This window comes from Prionailurus viverrinus, chromosome C1, assembly GCF_022837055.1.
Source record: "Prionailurus viverrinus isolate Anna chromosome C1, UM_Priviv_1.0, whole genome shotgun sequence".
Classification (NCBI taxonomy): Eukaryota; Metazoa; Chordata; class Mammalia; order Carnivora; family Felidae; genus Prionailurus; species Prionailurus viverrinus.
This window is the reverse complement of record NC_062568.1, coordinates 172,772,433-172,793,878: the sequence shown is the minus strand read 5'-3', so window position 1 is coordinate 172,793,878 and position 21,446 is coordinate 172,772,433. Positions and strand designations below refer to the sequence as shown.

General features: G+C 39.0%; 1 protein-coding gene across 3 annotated transcripts in view; it reads right to left on the bottom strand.

Annotated features, from left to right (window-relative positions):
• NRDC (nardilysin convertase) overlaps positions 1–6,298 on the bottom strand; it is a 102,955-nt gene extending 96,657 nt beyond the window's left edge. For 2 of the 3 annotated variants that reach the window (XM_047872189.1, XM_047872190.1), the window contains exon 1: positions 5,773–6,296. In XM_047872189.1, the coding sequence (XP_047728145.1) occupies positions 5,773–6,116 (344 nt within the window). In that variant the 5' untranslated portion in view covers positions 6,117–6,296. Of the gene's footprint in view, positions 1–5,772 lie in introns of all 3 variants that reach the window. The other variant, XR_007154979.1, reaches the window with a different exon arrangement.
• Between the last annotated feature and the right edge of the window lie 15,148 nt (positions 6,299–21,446).

Sequence of the window (21,446 nt, the reverse complement as noted above, 5' to 3'; positions counted from 1 at the left end):
ATAAAGACTATAAAAATGCAGTTACAAGTGGTTAATGCTGGATGGAATGATTATAAGAATTTTTAAATTTTTTGTTATTTAAATTTCCTACAATGAATACCTAATACTTTTATTTACTGATCTTCTTTCATTATTAAAAAGTAAATAATCCAAATCAAATTCCTTCTTTCTTTCCCTAGAGAAATAAGCTTACTGAATATCATTCCTAATCATTTCTATATAAATCTAAACATAAAGAACTATATTTTAGGTAAACATATAATGAGAGGTGTTATTTTTTCCTTTTAAAAACAGAATTATAGGGGCGCCTGGGTGGCTCAGTCGGTAAAGCATCTGACTTCGGCTCAGGTCATGATCTCACAGTTTGTGGGTTCGAGCCCCCGTCAGGCTCTCTGCTGACAGCTCAGAGCCTGGAGCCTGTTTCAGATTCTGTGTTCTCGCTCTCTCTCTGCCCCTCCCCCACTCATGCTCTGTCTCCCTCTGTCTCAAAAATAAACAAACATTAAAAAAAAAAAAGAATTATACAACCTACTTTGGTCTGCAACTAGCTTTTTAAATTCAACAATATATCAGGACATCTTTCCATTTCTTTTTTTTATTGCTATATATGATTTTCATTATATAAAAAACTTAATCTTTAGTCACTAATGGGCATTAAAGTTGTCGCCAATTTTTGCTATTACAAACAATGCTGCAAACATCATTTAATTGGGAACATATTGGGGTGCCTGGATGGCTCAGTCCAGTGACCAATTCTTGATTTCGACTCAGGTTGTGATCTCCAAGCACCACATCATGCTCTGCTCAGAGCTCCCTCCCCTGCTTGTGCTCTCTCTCTCTCAAAATAAATAAACTTTAAAAATTTTAAAAATAATAAAGTAATTGGGAACATTATAGCTAACATCTGTGTGCTATGTGCCAAACACCACAAGCTTCTACATGAATTAAATACACAATATCACATATATTATTACTACTTGTATAATTTACATTTTGTCTTCTGTAACCTACCCATTCATACTATTTTCCCTGAAAACCAACTAATTATGTTTTTAAATTGGCCAGGATACAAAAAAAAATTTTTTAAGTTTATTTACCTTTAGAAAGAGAGAGAGAGAGAACAACTGAGCACGCACATGAGCAGGGGAGGGGCAGACAGAGAGGGAAGGAGACACAGAATCCAAAGCAGCCTCCAGGCTCTGAGATGTCAGCACAGGACTTTAACCCACAAACTGTGAGAACATGATCTGAGGAAAAACCAAGGGTGGGAGGCTTAACTGCTGAGCCACCCAGGCACCCATGGCTAGGATACAAATTTAATCTAAAAAATTTCTGGCAGAATATCCCCATGAGTTCCATGAAAACACCTAGCATATGAGCACTCATGCATTTGTACATTCTACAAATATTATTTGAGAACCTACTATGTGCTGGACACTAAGCGAACAAGACATAGTCTCCATACTCACAGGTTTTAGCCTAGCTAAACTGAGTTAACGAGAGAGGAAAAAAAAGTAAAAAATAGAATACATCAATTAAAGAAAGACTAGTATCTTATATCAGTGCACACCATTCAAACACCATTCAATACACAATTATAATTACCTCCTAAACCAGTCTTGCCACATCCTATGGATCTGATCTTCAGATTCATCTTAAAACACTGGTTTACTTACGTCATTTTCATGCTCAAGAACCCACAACTTCTCTTAGTATTTCCCAAATACACCTCACCCATTCTCATTAGCTATTTCAACCTTCACCACTAAAGGATTCCTGTTTCCCACTACAACTCTTAAAGAATCACTTAAGTAAACCTCAACGCTTACTTTACAGAACAAAAAAGTCTATAAAGCAAGAATGCTTTCAGCACCTAACTGCCTGCATCCATACTCATTACACCTTCCTCCATTTTCAGTGAAGAGATTTTGTGTTCCTCTTCTCTAAACCAATCGCTTCATGAATATTCTTGATCCCGTCTCCTCACTACTATGTAAGGATTTTGTTCCCTCTATTATCTCCTGTATCTTCAACCTCTCCCTCTCTGATTCTTTTTTTCCCTCAGGCAATAAACATTCTCAAGTCTCTTCCACCTTGAAAAAAATTCTCCCTTCACCCCACATAATACTTTATCCTAAAATTTTCTCTCATCCCCTCCCCTTTAAAACCAAACTTCTTTAAAAATGTCTATCTCATTATCTAAAATTTCTCACCTTGGGACTCAATGAAGTCTAGCTTCTGCCTCCCTATCATTCCTTTAAAACAGCTGTCACCAGGAAGAAACAATTTCTTGGGTCTCCATAAGATTGTTCTCAGTTCCTGGGGCACCTGGGTGACTCAAGTCGATTTAGTGTCCGACTTCGGCTCAGGTCACGATCTCACAATTTGGTTCATGGGTTCGAACCACCAGACTGTTAGTGCAGAGCCTGCTTGGGATTCTCACTCTCTGCCCCTTCCCCACTCATGCTTTCTCTCTCAAAATAAACTTCAAAAAAAACAAAAAAAAAAAAAGATTTTTCTCAGTTCTTATAGTACCTGACTTCTCAGAATAATCTAACAATGATCATTCTTTGCATAAAGCATTTTCCACTGCTCTTCATTAAAAAAAAAAAAAAAAAAAAAAAAAGCCCACTATCATCTAGTTTTTCTCCTTCCTAACTGTTCCTTTTCAATTTCAGTGGTTTATGGGCTGGTTTTCTTCTGTGTCCTTAAAGGTCCTCTGCCTTAGATTAATGTGCCCAAGGTCACATAACTAGTGACAGAAGACTAGATACACAAAGGACTAAAAATGCCATACTTTACACATGCTAACACCTCTTACATTTAATGCATTTGTGCTTCAGTATCTGCTCCCTAACTCTACCAAAAGTCTAGAAGAATTAGAATTCTTTTTAATGGACTAGAGAATTTTTTTAATGCTAAATCTTATTTCCAAAAGAAACATTTTAGTTCAAGCCCCAGTAGGGCTCTGTGCTCACAGTTCAAAGCCTGGAGCCCGCTTCTGATTCTGTGTCTCCCTCTGTCAGCTCCTCCCCTGCTAGCACTCTGTCTCTCTCTCAAAAATAAATTAACATTAAAAAAAAACAGTAGTTCCCAATTTGAAGTCCCTTAATTCTTCCAAATAAGGAAATCAACATTTACTAAACACTTATACAGATCCCTAAAAAAAAAAACAAAAAAAAACAGAATAGATGTCCTGTAGGTATGTTTAACATTTCACAAAAGCTAAATACAAATTACACATATACATAAGTAAAATTCCACAGGCTATTACTTAATAAGTGCAGGTTGGTAAGCAAATCTTTCTAGCCATTATTTCACCCTAATAATCCTTTAATCAGGTCTGCCTCTGGTGCTTATTCACACATTCCAAAGACATATAATAAGATGGATATGTACTGTAACAGACGATGTACAAAATCCTACTGAAATACAGTTAAAGGAGGGATTGGTTCTACATATAAAAACTTCACAGAGAAGACATCTGAGAGGGTCCTAGAAGGATAATTCAGCTCTCTGGGCTGCAGATGCTTCATGTCTGTTTCTGGCTACAAAAATTCACAGAATTTCACTTTAGGTTGGATAAGTCTTTAAAGATCATCTAGCACTGAGGTTTTCCACCTTTTTTTTTAAGTAACAAAATCTTTTCTTTAGAAGTCTAATTGAAACTTTCAGTATATTAGAGATAAAAGCGGACTTGCTCTTTTGAAAGGAGAAAGTCACTGGAAAATACCTGTACTAATCAACCCCCATTCACTTTAAAATAAGAAAAACGAGACAGTAAGAAGAAAAATGATTTGACAAAGGACCACATCGAAATAGAAATACAATATATTCAAAGAATTCTTCTTAAGTATTACCTCTTCTTTTAAATCTTTCCTAATTTTCTCCCTAAATGCAGTTTACAACTCCTTATATTATTCCTTAATATATATAACATATACTTCCATTATGGCTTCTATAAATTTTTAGCACCCTAATTTTAACTTTTTTTTTTTAACATTTATTTATTTCTGAGAGACAGGGCGAGACAGAGCACGAGTGGGGAGGGGCAGAGAGAGGGGAGTACACAAAATCCGAAGCAGGCTCCAGGCTCTGAGCTGTCAGCACAGAGCCCAATGCAGGGCTCGAACTCATGGACCACGAAATCATGACCTAAGCCAAAATCGGCCGCTTAACCAACTGAGCCACCCAGGTGCCCCTAACTTTTTTTTTTTTTTTTTAACACGTGTGTGTCCCTCTTCTACATTGGAAGCTCCCTGAACACAAAGGTTGTCGTACTCATTTTTTGTATGCCCAGCACTGAGAATAAAATTAAGTTATATCCAATCAAGTTTTAGAAAAGATTTAAGATAGCGCAGTGCGTGGCACACAAGACTTTAGTATTTGTCAAATAAATTTGCCAAAATAGGTCATTAAATGAAATAACATATCTAAAGCAGTTAGAACAGTATTTGACACATGGTGTATATTCTTTAAACATTAGCTATTAATATGTAATTTTACGTAGGCTAAAAAAACTGAAGCTATTACTGAACATTTAATCTAGAAAACTAAGCACCTTTAATCAAGGTTTCAATTTGCTCATTCACATATTACTAATGCAAACACATCTTTGATGAGAAAAAGATTTAGCCCATCCATAAAGATCTCTTGACCCTGCAGCCTGGAAAAAATAGTACAAAGAATTGTGTACTGTTAATCTCTAGACTTGAAGCTAAAGGAGAAATTCGGCCAGTCTTAAACTAGAAGCTAAATCACCTGTTTCAGTCATCTGTCCAATGGGAGTGATGGGGAGTGGAAAAGATTACCTCCAAGGTTCTTTCCTGTTCTAACACTGTAGAGGTTTCTAACAAATTGGGACCTAGAATCCTTCACCTTTCAACTCAATAGGAGCAAGAACTCTATAAAAATCAGTAAATGGTGCACTGGATTTGGTGTCAAATGGACAGGGTTTTTATATCAGTTGTAGTTAACAGTGTAATTCTAAGTAAGAAGCCAACTCTCTGGATCTCAATTTCCTCAACCTGGAAAATGAAGTTGTTGGACAATATGATCTCTCTTTAAAATACATCATAGTCACAACATTCTATGAAATAAGCTACCTCTGAAAGAAATATTCAGGTGCATGTTTAGAGGATTCCGGCATAAAACAAAAAGCAGACAATTTCAGAATTAAAAGAAACCTCAGAAGACTTCTATGACTCACACAACTCAGACCTACGTCCTCTCGAATACACTTTGGAAGAGGTCACCCAAACATTCTAGTAATGAAGAACAACCCATAGAAACAAGCCACTTCATCGTAGGCCAACTATGACGCCCAAGTTCTTTTACTGAAGCCACACTACCCTCTAATAACTTCCACCCATTAGTTTTACCCCTTTCAACCAAGGGCACCTATTTATTTGTGGCCAGTGATAATATGCCCCTTAAATATCTTTTCCAAAATTAAAATTCCCAACTCCTTCAACCTTTCCTCATAACCTAATACCAAGACTCCCTCACCATCCAGCATGCCTTCCTCAGAGAACCCACCATTCTTAGCGAATGTCAAAATTACTCCAAGAGCCTTTCCCATTCTGACATCCTGATTCCTCGTGAAACTCAAGATTTCCCACTTGTCCGGCTGACACCACATGGAAGCCCCTAATTGCCCTCCACCCAAGGAAGCACCTGTGATGGGAAATGTGCCCCTGTTGCTCTTTCGGGAGACAGAAACAGAGAAGCCCCCACCCGGCTCTCCTCCCGGGTCCAAGCCTCCTCCCTCACCGGTACTGCTTGGGGTCGCTGGGAGACTTGACGATCTCAGGGTCTCCGGCATTACTAACAGACCCCCTTCGTCCCTCTTCCTCAGATTCATCAGCTCCTAGACGGGCAACACGGCCGCTCTCTCCCAAATCCTGTCCGTTGGACTGCAGGTCAGGACAGCTGCAGGTAGACTTCGCCTTGTTCCTTCCAGGCATGGTCAGGGTAGGAAAGGGTCTGGCAGCAGCCGAGTCTTCGCACCGACCCCGCGCTCGAATTCTCCACAGCGCCGCGGACTCCCGCCCGGCCTCAAACCACAACTTCCTCCCGGTGGCACAGACTGCAGCAACCGTGACTCTCCTCAGCATTCACTACCAAGCTAGAGCGATGGGCATCCCGCTCGCCTGGGCCCACCTCCTCCTCCTACTCCTCCAGCCGCTCCTCCTCCTCCGCGTTCCAGAGGCGGCGGCGGCCGGCGCTGGTGCTGCCGCAGCCGCTGGGGAGGACAGGCCTGAACCCCTCCCCCAATCCGGTCTGCCTCACACCAACTTCCCTCAAGCCCCCGCCCTCGCGGTCGCCGATGACGTTACTGATTCTAGCCAATCAGTAGGCAAGAAGAGAGGTCACGCGCATGCAAACAACCAATGGGAACAGGGAATAAAAAGAACCAAAGCGACCGGGCCGGATTTTTAGAGCACCTAGAAACCTAGGGTGGGCGGGGCGAGGAAGTAGAGGCGGAGAGAGTGGCGTGGAGGACGACGGGAAGAAAGTGCTTGCGCCGCGTTTATGACGTTCCCGGGGTGTAGGTTTGAGAGAGAGGCTGAGTAATGTTCCGCGGCCTTGAGAAAAATATTCCCCTAATGAGAAAACCGAGAAGCGAGTGGAGAAAATGAATTCCCAAGTTTTTTTTTCGCCGATTATATTTTGTGTATTCTGCCCTTTACAGCCGGCGCGTAGCCATAGGCTGTGACTCAGCATATAAAAAGCGGAACGCCGGAAGTATTTTTCGCCGCCGGATGGGAGCTGCGAGAGAGCTAAGCTAAGCTGAATGCCAGATAGCCGTTAAGGTTTTTCACCTTATCGCCAGGCAAACCTTGGTGCTATTTGCCCTCAGAGCCTAAGAAAGCGCTTGAAAGACCAGTGTGCTCATTCTTCCATGCGAAAACATTAGCTACCCCACAGCCTAGAGTCCACAGCATTATGTTCAGCTAACTTTAAGTAGCCACAGCTTCCCTGACTACTACCCTGAAGTACCTTTTCCAAAGTTTTTTTTTTCTGCTTGTAATGGTCTTTGGTGGGCCATCATCTAAACTGTAACTGAAACTGACATACTTGGAAAATGAAAAGCAACTGCCATGTTAATGAAGTACAAAATACTGACACCGTGAGTCAAAAGATCCTCACACGTAAAGGGAATAAATATGTATAAATGAATGGAGAAAGACCAAGCAGAGGGAGGAATTCATTTAATGGCTGTTAAAGGTATTTAAGTGTTTCTAGGCCGCCTGAGTTCCAGACACAGGGAATGCAATCAGGAACAAACAAAAATCCTTGTCTTTATCAGGCTTGCTTTTTTTTTTTTTTTTTAAGTAAACTCTACCTGTAAGGTGGGGCTCCAACTCAATACTCTGAAATCAGGAGTGGCATACTCTCCCAACTAAGGCAGCCAGATGCCCCTGGGGTTTGCATGCTTATGATAATGGGGGGTGGGGGGACAGAGAATAAAATCAGTGATGTATTTTTAAAACAATGAATGCTCTGACAACAAATAATGCAGGGTAGGCCAATAAGGAGTCGGGAAGGGTAAGTGCAATGATTCAGGCAGGAGATGATGAAAACCTGAACTAGGGCAGTAGATGAGATAAAATTGAAAAAATATTGTTCAAATATTCCAGTTTATTTTCATACATCTTTTCAGGATGACCATCTATCAGTTTTTAAGCTAAGAACTCCTCTGGACTTCCCTCCTTCAAGGAAATGGTTTTTCTTGTATATCCAGCCCCCAGCTTAGCTTCCCAGTCAGTACATTGTGAAGCAGTCAGTAATGTTTGTTGTTCAATAAATACCTGAAGTGACATGTCTATTTTGAAGGTGTTTTGTTTGTTTTTACTTACCAAAGCAATAACATCATAAATAAGGAATCTTCAGATTCAGCCAGTAATTAGAATTTTATAGCTGGGAACAAAGAGAGGCCATATCTAAAGTGCGACCTGGGGGTGCCCAGCTGGTTCAGTCAGTGGAGCATTGATCTTGGGGGTGTGAGTTCAAGTCCCGTGTTGGGTGTAGAGATTAAAAAATAAAATCTTAAAAAATAATAATAAAGTGTGACCCGTTAGTTTTTTCCCGTTAGAAAGAGCCCTCTAAATCTTATAGTTGACCCGACTGTAGAGATACGGTAAGAGATATGGTGTGTGTTTATTTATATAAATAAATATCAAGGCATACATTTATTCATTCAACCAACAAACTGAGCTCCTAATATATGCCAGGTACTGGGACTAAAGATACTGGGAATTACAAGAGAACTAGTGGGAGAGACATTAAACAGGCACACAAATTTTTTTTTTTTTTTAATTTATATTCTAGTCAGTTAATATACAGTGCAATATTGGTTTCAGAAGTAGATTCAGTGATTCATCACTTACAATACCCAGCGTTCATCACAAGTATCCTTCTTAATACCCATCATCCAGCTAGCCCATCTCCCACTTACCTCCCTCCACCAATCCTCAATTTATTCTTATCATTAAGAACCTCTTGTGGTTTGTTTCCTTTTCTTCTATTCCCCCACCCCCACCGTCTTCCCATATGTTCAACTGTTTCGTTTCTTAAATTCCACATATGAGTAAAATCATAAGATATTTGTCTTTCTCTGATTGACTTATTTCCCTTAGCATAATACATTCTAGCTCCATCCACATCATTGCAAATGGCAAGATTTCTTTTTTTTTTTTTTGATAGCTGAGCAATATTCCATTGTATATATAAACCACGTCTTTTTTATCCATTCGTCAGTCAATGGGCATTTGGGCTCTCGCCATCGCTTGGCTATTGTTGATAATGCTGCTATAAACATTGGGGTGCATGTACCCCATTAAATCTGTATTTTTGCATCCTTTGGGTCAGTACCTAATAAGCACACAAATTTTTAAATTTATCATTGTGAATAGCTCTAAAAGGAAAAATGCAGAGAGACCTAGAATAGAGAGTTTCTCTAAACAATAGACATTTAAACTTAAATTTGAAACATGTATAGGATTAGTGTAGAAATTTATAGGAATAGACTTGTTTAAAAGCTCTGAGAAAGCAAGTCAATATGACCAACGTGTCATAATCAAAGAGCAAAGGGGAAGTGAGTCAGTGGCCAAAATAATACAGAACCTTTATAAGAATAAAAAGAAATAATTGCATTATCTACTTTTTTTAATTTTTTTTAACATTTTTATTTTATTTTTGAGACAGAGAGAGACAGAGCATGAACGGGGGAGGGTCAGAGAGAGAGGGAGACACAGAATCTGAAACAGACTCCAGGTCTGAGCCGTCAGCACAAAGCCTGACGCGGGGCTCGAACTCACGGACCGCGAGATCATGACCTGAGCCGAAGTCGGACGCCCAACCGACTGAGCCACCCAGGCGCCCCTGCATTATCTATTTCGTGTATCACTGGATTCCTAGCTTCTAGAATAATGTCTGCCACATTAAAGGTACTCACTAGGGGCACCTGGCTGGCTCATTTGGTAGAGTATATGACTCTTGATCTTGAGTTCATGAGTCTGAGCCCCACATTGGATGTAGAGATTACTTAAATATGTATGTATAAATACCCACTAAATAATGGTTGAACAAATGAAACAGGAAGACAAGATCACAAGTGTTTTCCAGGTAGATCACTCTGGTTGATGTGTGAAAAATAGTTTGGATTGTGGAGGTGAGGACAAGACTAAAAGTAAGAAGAGAGGAATCACTTAGGAGGGTATTGAAATAATATAGGCACTAGAAAATGATAATTTGGATTTGAGGAGTGATGGTGGAGATGGAGAGATGTATACATATATGTCATATATTTAGGAGGTGGAATTGACTGGTTTGGGAACTTCTTGATGTGGAAGAAGTGTCAAGTATAACTCCCTGGTGTCTTACTTTCTGGATGAGTATGAAATAGACCAGGGACTGGACTTGGGTCCCCTCTATCTTGACTGTAAAATCTAGTGTTCTTTGGCTTCCTCCACAAGGCAGGGGCGGGGAAGCTAAAACTCTATGTCTCTTGAGTAGCATATCTTGCAGGAAAGCAGAGGGAGTATGCTTACAAAAAGAGGATGCTTGGGGCGCCTGGGTGGCGCAGTCGGTTAAGCGTCCGACTTCAGCCAGGTCACGATCTCGCGGTCCGTGAGTTCGAGCCCCGCGTCGGGCTCTGGGCTGATGGCTCAGAGCCTGGAGCTTGTTTCTGATTCTGTGTCTCCCTCTCTCTCTGCCCCTCCCCCGTTCATGCTCTGTCTCTCTCTGTCCCAAAAATAAATAAACGTTGAAAAAAAAATTAAAAAAACAAAACAAACAAACAAAAAAAACAAAAAGAGGATGCTTACTACAGAGACTGATGAAGACCAGACCAAACCAGTCTGTGCCAAGATGGACTCCAGTGCTGAACTTTCACCGATGTTTTCTCTCAGTATAATACTAAAAATTGTGCTGGTGATGGAGAATTAACACATCAATTAGACATGGGACACATGAAGAACCATGACCTTTAAATGTACAGGTGCTAATAAATCCTAGCGTCTACACGCTTAGACATCACCTTTTTCCCATCTAAGTCTCTTTAAAATAACTCTCCCTGGCCTCTCCTCATGGAGTCAACCTGAGTGAGGATTCTTTCCTTTGTGCTGTCTCCCTTCTGTCCAAGCATAAGCCAGAGTAAAGCCTTGCCTAAAACTCCCTGTGGTCTCCTTTCTGTTTCTATTGTTTAGAGAGCCCAAGGTAGGTAATAGTGCCATACCTCAGTGAACAAATTCTGAAAGAGGAACAGGTTTTGAAGGTGAAAAGCATAAGCTCAGTTTTGGATATATTATGTTTGAGTCATTTGTGTGTCATGCAAAAGAAAGAAAGATTAGGTCTAGAGCTCAGAAAAGAGGCTTTAACTGGAGATGCCAATTTGAAGTTTATCAGCTTATATAGGTGGTAACCAAATTCTATTGAATGAGATCACCCACACTGAGATTGCAAAATGAAAAGAAAAAAGGGCCAAAGAACCAAGCTTTGAGGAGCTTTTAGCAGATGAAGAATTCCCAAAAGTGACAGAAGGAACTACCTGGTAAGAAGGAAGACCAGAAGAATGTAATATTTCCAGAAAAATATCTCTTTGATGCTTGGTTCAATACCATTCTGACCCTATAGCAAATTGCAAAGTGTCAGATTAGATGTATAAAAGATGAGAACTAGTAGAGTATCACAGAAATACTTTAATCTGGCCTCTTCAGATATAAAGAGAAATACCTACCCAGAGAGGTAAAGTTCATAAGCAACCTATGACACAGCCAGGACCTCCAAACCAGAAGATTGGTTTTCCCGTTTAAAATACAGCTAACCTGGGGCACCTGGGTGGCTCTGTCGATTAAGCTGTTAAGCATCAGACTCTTGGTTTTGGCTCAGGTCATAATCTCATAGTTTGCGAGATCGAGCCCCGTGTCGGGCTCTGTACTGACAGCACTAAGCCTGCTTGGGATTCTCTCACCCTCTCTCTCTGTCCCTCTCCTACTCACTCTCTCTCTCTTTCTCTCTTAAAATAAATAAACTTAAAAATAGTAATAATAATAAAATACAGCTAACCCTTGAACACGCAGAGGTTAGGGACACCAAACCCTCCCTCCCTGTACAATCAAAAATTTGTATATAACTTTTGACCCCCCCAAAAATTAACTACTGATGGCCTACTGTTACTGACCAGGAGGCTTACCAATAACAAAAACAGTCAATTAACACATATTTTGTATGATACATGTATTACAAATTATATTCTTACAATAAAGTAAGCCCAAGAAAAAAGTTGTTAAGAAAATCAGAGAAAATACATTTACAGTATAGAAAATCTATTTACAGTATACTGTAGTTATCCAAAAACTCTGCATAAGTGAACCCATATAATTCAAACCATGTTGTTTGAGGGTCAACTGTAGTTTAGAAATTTGCCATTCTTCATTTGAATTGAAGATTTGAATATTTATAATTATTGTAAAATATTCCTTAGAGAAAACTGGTAAGTTAAGCTATTATCATTTTATAGGAAATTGAGACATTAGAAATGTTTTTTAAAAGCTTGAGATCCTCAAGAAAGTTGAAGATTTATTAAAGAATATGAGTAAAAATGATTACATTATTTTTCCTGTACAAAAAAAGAAAGAAAGGTGAAGTGCACAGGGGCACCCAAATTGCTCAGTCAGTGGGGCATGCCAACTCTTTATCTCAGAGCTGTGGGTTCAAGCCCCATGTTGGGTATAGAGATTACTTAAAAATAAAATATTTAAAAAGAAAAAAGGAAAGAGGGATGCCTGGGTGAATCAGTCGGTTAAGCCTCTGATTCTTGATTTTGGCTCAGATCATGATCTCGCAGTTTATGAGATCAAGCCTGGGTCGGGCTCTGTGCTGACTGTGCCCCTGTCCTTCTCTGCCCTTGTCCTGCTCGCATGTGCACGGGCTCTCTCTCTCTCTGTCAAAATAAATAAGTAAACAGTTTTTCAAAAAGGAAGGAAGGAAGGAAACAAGGAAGAAAGGAAAGGAGAAAGGAAGAAAAAGAAAGTTGAAGTGTACAGATCATAATTTTTAGCCTCATTTACACAGCCCTTCTCAGAGTATTTAGATGTTTTCTTCTGTCTTCAGCCAGCCTATACTTCTTCCCGTTTTTACCTCAAGGATTTCCCTCCCATTAGGTTTGATGACTCTTCTCTCCCTATTTTTCTGATGAGAGGTCAGAAATCATGAAAATTAAAAGCATCTCATTTGTATATTTGGTGCTTGCCTCTCAAAGTTATTTTAGTCAATGCAATGGCTGTCTACATCCCTGAGGGATAAATCTGAGCCCTACTCCTAAAAATTCAAAGGTAAATAATTTTATTAACCCCATTCCTGTATTTATATTTGAGAGTCATGATAGATCAGAAATATGAAATATTAATTCTAGGTTGAATAGATTGGTAGTGTTGCTGGTAGTCCATTAAAGTCTCAAGCCCAAAAATATCTATTTTGCCTTATGTCTAAAATTCCCCCATTAGTGACTCATTATTCTCTTTAGAACTCCTTTTAAATGCCAATAATAACCTTGAAAGGAATGAAAAACTACCACCATTTTGCATATAGATCTGTCTTATTTCCCTGTTTTTGAAACACTGGGAAATTTGAGATCACCATGAACCTGGGGTGGGTGAAGAGTTTGCTTAGGGTGGGGAGAAAGGCACAGGAAGAGGAGGTAAGTAACAAGAGAAATATTATTTACTTTAAAATTTTGTCCTGGGCCCACACTCTAAGCAATTACACCTTTGGAGCTCTAGTTATTAAGGGTACTGCCCACTGATTGTTCTCCATATTTGGCAGCTTTGTATCTAGGTCAAGAAGTAGGCTTGTTCTTATATAGTCTTCTCTTAGGAGACCAAATGTATGTACAATATATGAAGGAATTTATGTGACCATAAAAATCATTTTTGGGGGGCACCTGCCAGGCTCAGTCAGTACAGCATGTGATTCTCGATCTCAGGGTTGTAAGTTTAAGCCCCACATTGGGTGTAGAGATTACTTAAAAAATAATAAAATCTTTAAAAACAATGTTTTCCTATACTATTAACACAGTTCTAGGAAGAATTCAGAATTCAAACTCTAAAAAAAAGCCTTTATGTCAAATGAAAGGTTATGCTATCACAAATCCAGCTAAGTACTCTCATCTCTGATCTAAAGATAGAGATTTTGAGACTGCCTGGAAGGGGGAATGTGAAGGCACAAAATGATACTTAAAATATATAAATCAGAAATCAGATATTATTCCCCTTTGTAAAACCCACCAGTGGCTTCTCTTTGCACTTTGAATAAAGTCTAGCTGCTTGCCATAGCCTATAAGGCCTACTTATGATTTCTATCCTTCCTCTATGTTTACAATCTCATCTACTATTCTGCCCTCTGCTCCATTCACACTGGTTTTCTTAATTTCTTTCAACACACTAGAGTAGTTCTTGCCTTAGGGCCATTACATCTGCTCCATGCCTGGACTGTTCTTCCTTTAGATTTTGCATCATTGGCTCCTTTTTGCCAGTCATATGTCAGCTCAAATGTGACCTCTTAAAAGAGGCCTTCTCTCACCATTCTACCTAAAATAGTCCTCATTATCTGAAATCATGTTATTTGCCTATAAATTCTATTTTATAAGGTCCATTGGAGAGTTATTACTTTGTCTTGTTCTGTACCATATCCCCAGCATCAAAAATAGTGTCAGGCACATAGTGGGTATTCAATAAATATTTGTTGAACTAATGAATACATGATACAGGAAAAAGAGGGGACCATTGAAGTTACAAGGTCCCTAGGGAGGCAGAAGGGAAGGATTAGCCTTAAATTAGAAAGGAACACCTTTTTCATTGGTCACAGAGAGAGAGTCACAGATAGGTACAGAAGCAGCAAAGATTTTAAATGTTGTTAGGAGGAAAGAAGGGGTAGAAAATTAAAAGCCATCACTTTCTAAATAAATAAATCCCCCCACTTTCTTTTTGAAATGTCATTTAAAGTCATTGCTGGAAATGAGGGGATAGGTAATGATAGGTCCTGCTTCCATGGGAATCAGTACATAAGATATTTGCTTTTTTTGTTTAAATTTCACACATCTTTTTTAAAAAGTTTATTTTGAGAGAGAGTGTACATGTGTGTACAAGTGAATGGTGTTAGAGCAGAGAAAGAGGGAGAGAGAGAATCCCAAGCAGAGCATGGAGCCCACTGTGGGGCTGGGTTCCACAACCATGAGATCACGACCTGGGCCGAAATCAAGAGTCAGACGCTTAACGGACTGAATCACCCAGACGTCCCTAAATTTTACACATCTTGAAGCCAAGCCCTGTTGGTAGTGTTCATTTCCTGAGTAACAATACTTTGGGCAAAGCATTTTATTTACATTAATTCATTCAGTCCTCACAACAACCTCACAGATCAAGAAACTGAGATTCGAGAGTTTAAATAACCTGCACAAAATCACACAACAGGAAAGTAGTATTACCAAAATTCCAAAGATTTTATTTATTTGTCCCTTACATGCTGCCTGTCAAATACCTAGAATAAACAGACTTCTAATTCATTAATTTGGTTATTGATATCCCCTGATATTCCCTGGTCAACCCCCAGTTCAGTTTTTAAATGTAATATGCAAAATAACAAATGTTGTAACTTAAATATCCTGAAAGGACAGTTCATAACTATCATTAAGAAGGTATCTGGCTTTCCATCAGCCTTCCTTCCTTCCTTTCTGAACGATTATATCTAAAAGGCATTTGCTTAGGTGGGGTTAAACAAAGCAGGCCCTACACCCAGGGTGTGGAAGAGTAGTTTGATGAGAAGTATTGGAACATGAGCAATGTGAGAAGGGTGAATATGTGGGCTGATGGTGCAGGATGTCAGAGTCCAAGCAGAGGAAGGAGGGTGAGGGGTGATGGCAGCAGTGGCACAAAGGAGATTGGTTACATACAGAGGTGATTGATCAAATAAATAAATATATTAAAGATAATGGGAGTTTGTTTCCTCACCGAAGAGAGATGGGAGAAGGGAGTTACAAATATGGAAAAGCAGAAATTAGAGTAAACTCTGTGGTGTTGGACTGGAATTACAGGTAACAGTGTAAACTCAAGATTTTCAATAGTTAAATATGGAAGTAAATATAGCTATGCGTAGATGCATATGTGAGGATATATATATATATATACATAACATATTTTCAAGCCATGTTCATTGACTGGGAGCAGTGACATCCCAACAGCAATAAGCATACCTAATATCTCCATCTTGATTTCTAAATGCTGTTCTCCACTAAAAGGAACTGGGGCTTCTTGGAGCAATAGCTGATTCCAAGGCCAGGGTAGGGAAGGTACAAGATGAACCTGCAACATCTCATATGCTGGAAAGTAAGGAAGTATTCAAAGAATGATGAGAACATGCCAAAAGGACACAGAGAACAGCTTGAAGGGGCTCCCACAGGACCAGAATGGGACAATTTGAGAATCAAAATAAATAACAATAGCAACAGATTATTGTATAAAATAGGAATCCATGCATCTAAACTGATACAAATAAACCAAAAGGCATAGAAGAAAGTTGTTGTTGAAATGGAAAGCCAACAGTGAATGTAAAAGGAATGATGGAATTAAAAAATTATCATCTGGCAACCATACTAGTAATAATTAAAGCAAGAAACATTTATGTATGCTAAGCCACTTGGTGAAAATATGATGAGGTATGGGATATTTATGTAACCTCAAAGTACCTCCCTACAAAATACTTATTAAGAAGAAGAAAAGGACAATTTTACTATGAAAAAAATCTGGCAAATATCACTTAATCTGTGAACACTTAGCATCAGTAATAGGAAAATTGAAATTGTTACTACCTGATGGTATGCAATGAGGAAAAAAAATCATCACTCTGTGCTATTCTTGCTAAAAACGTGTAACCTGAATCTAATCAAGAGGAAACATTAACCTAACCCAAACTGAGGAACATTCTATAAAATAACTCACCTATAGGGGCACCTGGGTGGCTCAGTCAGTCAAGCGTCAGACTTTGACTCAGGTCATGATCTCACAGTTTGTGAGTTTGAGCCCTGCTTTGGGGTCTGTGCTGACAGCTCAGAGCAAGGGTCCTGCTTTGAATTCTGTGTCTCCCTCTCTCTCTCCTCTTCCCCCACTCTGTCTCTGTCTGTCTCTGTCTGTCTCTCTCCTTCAAAAATAAATAAAAATATTTTTAAAAATTAAAAAAAAAACCTCACGTATAGTCTTTTAAAGTAGCAAGCATGAAAATCAAAGAAAAACTATGGAACTATTTTGATTAAAGACTAATGAGGTGTGATAATTAAATGCATTACCAAAAGCCTATTATTGGGGCAATTGGCTAAACTTGAGTGGAGTCTGTGGATTAGATGACAGTAATACATCAATATTATATTGCTTGATTTTGATAATTTATGGATGATGAAGAATCATATGGGCAACTTATTCTCAAGGGTTTAGAAATTTAAAAAATATTTTTGTACTGTTCTTATAACCTTCCTGTAAGTTTGAAATATTTTTAAATAAAAAGAAAAAATATTAGTAAGGGAGTCCAAAAGAATACCCTATGTCTTAAATGTAAAATGTCAATGCCAATGTCTTAAATGGAAAACATGATTCCTGGAATGGTGGATAGAAAACGTTGTTTTGTGGGCTTAATAATGGCAATTGTCCTCCACCGAACCACATCCTCCAAGATCCTGATAGAAACCTACCTCCTCCTGGAAGCCTTCTTTAACTCTTCCAGACTACACTCATCATCCGTTCGATACCAGATCTCCGGATACTTATTTGTTGCATTACTTCCTTGGCACTTAATCATATATGACTTTATTAGTTCTCTTGTACTATTATCATACATAATTTTTGAGTTCTTGTTTAAGCCTTTTCTTGAATATGTCATCTTCATAATTCTAAGTTGTAATCAACTTAGGAGCAGACACCATATATGATCTCTGTTTCTTCCCAGGGTACATAGCATATGTTTGTTGTTGTTTTGTTTTTTATTGAAGTATAGTTGACACACAACATCACATTAGTATCAGGTGGACAGCATAGTGATTTGGCAAGTCTATAGTTATGGTACCTAGCATATGTTTTAAAATCACATTTCCACATTCCAAGGACTGTCAAAAGATAATTGATCTCATTTAGTGAATATTTCTTGCATCCTCACTATGTATCAGGTACTGTAAATAGTAATTCCTTACATGTATAGAATACTTTACATTTTATGCAGCACCTACACATCCATTATCTCATTTTTTCTGCATAACTCTGTGAGGTAGGTGCCGCCACGTGATAAACATGCTCAGACAAAAACTGATTTCCTGGAAGTCACAAAGTCATTTAATAGCAGAAATGGGATGCCAACCTTGGTCTTCAGATTCCAAGTCTAGAGCTTTTACCATAAGAAACAGGTAACAAGTCTGGACACGCTAATGGTCATAGGTATTGTATTAATTTTCAATTGCCGCTGTAACAAGTTATCATAAATTTAGTGGCTTACACAACACAAATACATTAGCTTACAATTCTGTAAGATAGAAGTCTAACCAAGGTCTCACTAGGCTAAAATTATGGAGTCAGCAGGGTTTTATTCCTTCTAAAGACACTAGAAGAGAATCCATTTCCTTGCCCCTCCAACTTCTGGTCATGTTCTTTGGCTCATGTCACCCTTTCTCCATCTTCAAAGCAAGCAATGGTGCATCTCTTTTTGCTCTTGCTTATAATTACATCTTCTCCTCTCTCTTCCACTTATAAAAACCCTTGTGATTAAGTTGGATCTACCCAGATACTCCAAGATAATCACCCTATTTTAGGGTCAGTTGATTAACAACCTTAATACTTTCAGTAACCTTAATTCCTCTGCTATGTATCCCAACATATTCACAGATTCCAGAGGTTAAAACATGGACATCTTGGGGGCCACTATTCTGCTTGTCATGTGTATATTCTTCAAAGTTTCACTTCCCTAAAATTCCCTGAGCACTTTAGCATCTTAACTCATGATATGAGTATTTCTTCCATCTACTGAAATCAATCATCAGATTCTAACAGGATACTTTGTTTATTAATACATTATTAATTTACAGAAATTAGTTTTTATGAAAAATGAGCTGGAGTTTGATTTACAAAAATTAATATTCTTTGAGTTCACTGCTTCTTAATTTAATAAATAAAGGAATTGAGGCCAGTGGCATTAAGTAACTTGGCCAAGGATACACAGCTAGTAAGTGGCAGAGTAGGAATTCAAACCAGTCCTTTGCAAAGATCAGAGTTTTTCCATTATATCATTTCGTCACCAAGAATAACTCCTCCCAGGGCCTATGCTCTAATTTAATGCCTGTGACTTAAAAATCAATCTGTTCCTATGGATCATCCACTTTTTATGAACTGCCTTGCAAATGTAAATTCTTGTGGAAGATAAATACAAATCCCTCCAGTAGCAGATTAAATAAGACTATCTTGTTCACATATGTTGTAAAGGGAAAGAAAAATATGTGTGATAGATGTACGCGTTAGTGTATAAGTAGACAGTTGTGAAAGAAAGGAAAGCTTAGAAGAGACTGGATCAACTCCTGACTCTGACACTTGTGTGATCGTGGACAAATCCTGAACTCTGGTAAATTATCTTTATCTTGGTTTTCTGATTTATGAAATATTCATAGAGTTGCTGTGAGAATTAAATGCCATTGGGGCGCCTGGGTGGCGCAGTCGGTTAAGCGTCCGACTTCAGCCAGGTCACGATCTCGTGGTCCAGGAGTTCGAGCCCTGCGATGGGCTCTGGGCTGATGGCTCGGAGCCTGGAGCCTGTTTCTGATTCTGTGTCTCCCTCTCTCTCTGCCCCTCCCCCGTTCATGCTCTGTCTCTCTCTGTCGCAAAAATAAATAAAAACGTTGAAAAAAAATTAAAAAAAAATAAATGCCATAATTCTTTTTTTATTTTAATTTTTATTTATTTATTTTAAACTTTTAATTTTTTTTTTATTTTTAAATTTTTTTTTAACGTTTTTTATTTATTTTTGGGACAGAGAGAGACAGAGCATGAACGGGGGAGGGGCAGAGAGAGAGGGAGACACAGAATCGGAAACAGGCTCCAGGCTCCGAGCCATCAGCCCAGAGCCTGACGCGGGGCTCGAACTCACGGACCGCAAGATCGTGACCTGGCTGAAGTCGGACGCTTAACCGACTGCGCCACCCAGGCGCCCCGAATTTTTTTAAATTTACATCCAAATTAGTTAGCCTATTGTGCAACAATGATTTCAGGAGTGGATTCCTTAGTGCCCCTTACCCATTTATCCCATCCCCCCTCTCACAATCCCTCCTGTAACCCTCAGTTTGTCCTCCATATTTATGAGTTTCTTCTGTTTTGTCCCCCTCCCTGTTTTTATATTATTTTTGTTTCCCTTCCCTTATGTTCATCTATTTTGTCTCTTAAAGTCCTCATATGAGTGAAGTCATATGATTTTTGTCTTTCTCTAAGTAAATGCCATAATTCTTTTTTTTTAACTTTTTCCTTTAACATTTATTTATTTTTGAGACAGAGAGACAGAGCATGAACGGGGGAGGAGCAGAGAGAGAGGGAGACAGAATCGGAAGCAGGCTCCAGGCTCTGAGCCATCAGCCCAGAGCCCGACGCGGGGCTCGAACTCACGGACCACGAGATTGTGACCTGAGCTGAAGTTGGACGCTTAACCGACTAAGCCACCCAGGCGCCCCTAAGTAAATGCCATAATTCTTGAAGAGCACTTATGACAGAGCCTGGCCCAAAGTATGTGCTTAAGAACTGTTGACAAGTATACAGATCCTGATACCTTCTTTACCAAATTCACGAATTGATTCTGGAATGGGTGATTTCTTTATCAACCACAAGGTGGAGGTAGAAACACAGGAATGTATGTCTTGTTTATCAGGAATTTTGAACTTAGAGGGGTAAAAAGAGTAGCCTTTCCCTCTGGGTCTAACTGCTTTTAAGCCACCACACAAATTCCTCCATTATGGGAGCCTTTGTTTTTTGTTTGTTTTTTGTTTTTCAGAGAGAGTTAGATAGGCAATGGGGCTTTTAATAGACATTCTTTAATAATGTGAATTTAGGAGCTCCTTGGTGACTGGGTTGGGCGTCCACCTTTGACTGGGGTCATGATCTCACTGTTGGTGGGTTTGAGCCCCACATTGGGCTCTGTGCTGACAGCTCAGAGCCTGGATTCTGTGTCTGCCTCTTTCTCTGCCCCTTCCCCTACTTGCACACTGTCTCTCTCTCAAAAATAAGACATTAAAAAAAATAATAACGCAAAATTTAATTTCACCTGGAGAAAATGTGGTATCTGGTCCAGATGAGATAACTGTACAGTTATGAGAGAAAATCTTTACACTTATTTTCTTCTTCCTCACTCCAGAGGCAAAAGGAAGTTTTTGTCTACACTCTTTGATCTAAAGGGCATATTTACCCTTCCTCCCAAGAAGCCTACTGGGTCCTCATGAAAATAAGACTCCTAGAAGTCTATCTTAGCATCCCAGGATTCTCAGGATGTAGATTTGGCTTCAGGTGTTCTCAGAGGATCACTTTGTAGGTATATTTTGATAAGTTCATTAAAAACTCAACTCTCATTACCTTCAGGCATGAGGTTACAGGCTATGTACCTATTATAATTATAGTCTCAAAAAATTATATATTATATTATATATATAGTTAGGATTAGAATCTCAATAAAATCATAAAGTCCACTCAAAAGATGAAGGTACTACCAAATACCAACTTCAAAGGGCTACTACTTTTAGGACTTAAGAAAGTATTACTGCAAAAACAGAGCTTAGATTCCCCCCAAAATCTAATTGGATAAAAGAAATCCCTTCATTAATATGTATAATCAAAGGATGAATAAGTGTTAGCCAAGCAAAGGAGAAGGAAATAGGAAAG